The sequence below is a fragment of the Octopus bimaculoides genome, chromosome 12 (assembly GCF_001194135.2).
Source record: "Octopus bimaculoides isolate UCB-OBI-ISO-001 chromosome 12, ASM119413v2, whole genome shotgun sequence".
Taxonomy (NCBI): Eukaryota; Metazoa; Mollusca; class Cephalopoda; order Octopoda; family Octopodidae; genus Octopus; species Octopus bimaculoides.
The window spans coordinates 17021271-17023620 of record NC_068992.1 but is presented as its reverse complement, the minus strand read 5'-3'; the positions used below and the strand labels follow the sequence as shown (position 1 = coordinate 17023620).

The 2350-nt window shown below is 41.2% G+C and overlaps 1 protein-coding gene across 3 annotated transcripts in view; it reads left to right on the top strand.

Annotated features, from left to right (window-relative positions):
* LOC106870547 (chordin) overlaps window positions 1-2350 on the top strand; it is a 179843-nt gene that overhangs the window by 158417 nt on the left and 19076 nt on the right. For all 3 annotated transcript variants that reach the window (XR_001409540.2, XM_014916669.2, XM_014916670.2), the window contains exon 17: window positions 288-381. Coding sequence is in view for 2 of the 3 variants with exons in the window: in XM_014916669.2 (XP_014772155.1) it covers window positions 288-381 (94 nt within the window). In the remaining variant the exon portion in view is untranslated. The remainder of the gene's footprint in view (window positions 1-287; window positions 382-2350) is intronic.

Genomic DNA, 2350 nt, shown 5'->3' with positions numbered 1-2350 from the left:
ATATATATACACACGCACACACAGACATATTGTGAGTGTGTATGTGTGCGACTATTTCACTGTAGTAAACGTGGGGAGCATTTTGTGGGCATTATGGAGTGGAAACAGTAGCCAACCGTTGATCATAGCGTCCATATATTTGTTACAGGCCCCATTGCTCTTTAATCTGGACCCAGTTTCTTATTCCTTACGATATACAATGACTGGTGTTTAGCAATCTGATATTAAGTACATCTCACTATTCGTTAACCCCTCCTTGCATTTAATCTAATATGTTTTCTTTTCAGCGTGGTCAAGTGCGTTGCCAGTGGGTACTTTGTCCGCAGTTGTCCTGTAATAACCCCGTCCACATTGAAGGGCAGTGCTGTCCCGTATGTCCTGGTCAGTAATCTACTCTATTATTCTGTTAATTTTTTCCCCTTTTCTCTGTCTACTTTTCGCTGCTCTATCTATCTATCTATCTATCTATCTATCTATCTATCTATCTATCTATCTGTTTGTCTATCTATCTATCTATCTATCTATCTATCTATCTATCTATCTGTCTGTCTGTCTGTCTGTCTACATGTGGACATATCGCTAGGTGTGTGCGTGTGTATATGTGTATGCACTTTCGTGCGTGTACGTATGCATGCCACCTTTTGTATGTGTGTTTGTGTGTGTTTGTGTGTATGTGTGTGTGTGTGTGTGTGTGTGTGTCTGTGTGTGTGTGTGTGTGTGTGTGTGTACAAATAGGAAATAGTTGAAATTCACCCGTGTAATATCTGGTATTGATTTTCTTATATCAACCATCTCCACTAACTTAAATACATATAAAATATCTATAATGATGTCGACATCAAAAGGAAAACCAAAGACAAAAAAACAAACAAAAAAACACGAGAAATGCAAGAAGACAGAAAACACGCCAAACACGAATGAAACACAAACGAGCCCCAATCAAAAACAACAAAAGTAACAACCACAACAACAACAAAATATCACAAATATCATAACAGCAGCAGCAACAACAAAACTTCACAGAAGTGTGTAGCGTGTAGTTTCAATGGTGGGAAAAAAATGCCGTGTTATTATGTCATAAAATAGGTGAATCTGAAATGCCGTGACTGGCTTTGATATAAAGTTTTGAGGCGTTTTATTAACTGCTATTTCGTTGCTTGATTAATTTTTATAGCTTTCACCGTCCCACCCAGTTCATCTCATGGCTATACGGTTTTATACGGCAATGAACAGAATGATGGTGATGCTGATATTAAAGATGTCTTTACATTGGCATATCATCTCATCGATTGAACTAACAGCCAACCGATGGCAGGTACTCATTTTATCAATGACCGTGTAATAAAATGCAAGACTATCTCGAAAGGAATTGAACTCAGAGGGCCAGAGGAGGAAAGCTAATACCTTAACTGTCGTGTCCTTCTTTTTGTGTTTTAATTGGTGGGTCTGGAGGAAGGGGGCAGGGACCCCGACGAGAATTTATTCGCTTGTGCGCTTGTGAGGGCGCACACGTTTTACAGCTACTATCATATTCTTTTATTCTTTTAATCTTTTACTCGTTTCAGTCATTTGACTGCGGCCATGCTGGAGCACATCTTTTAGTAGAACAAATCGACCCCAGGGCATATTCTTTGTAAGCCTAGTACTTATTCTATCGGTGTCTTTTGCCAAACCGCTAGGTCACGGGGGACATAAACACACCAGCATCGGCTGTCAGGCGATGGCTTGGAGCGGGGACTAACGCAGACACACACACACACACACACATATATATATATACTTCGGCAAGTGTCTTCTACTATAGCTTCGCCCTGATCAAAGCCTTGTGAGTGGATTTGGTAGACGGCTTTCTTTCAGTTTCCGTATACCAAATCCCATCACAAGGCTTTGGTCGGGGCGAGGCTATAGTAGAAGACACTTACAGAAGGTGCCACGCAGTGGGACTGAACTCGGAACCATGTGGTTCGTAAGCAAGCTACTTACGACACAGCCACTCCTACATTATATCTATCTATCTTTCTATCTATCTATCTATCTATCTTTCTTTACCTTCCTCTGTCTGTCTGTCTGTCTGTCTGTCTATATAGCTGTCTGTATGTCTATATAGCTGTCTGTATGTCTATATAGCTGTCTGTCTGTCTCTTTCTCTTTCTCTCTCTTTTTCTTTCTCGATCTATCTGTCTGTCTGTCTATGTATGTATGTCTTTCTATCTACTTATCTGTCTATCTATCGTTCATTTTTCCATACCGATTCACCACAATCGAGACCGCGGCGGTCACCACCACCACCATCGCCACCACCAACATCACCACCACCACCACCGCCTCCACCACCACCATCACCACCACC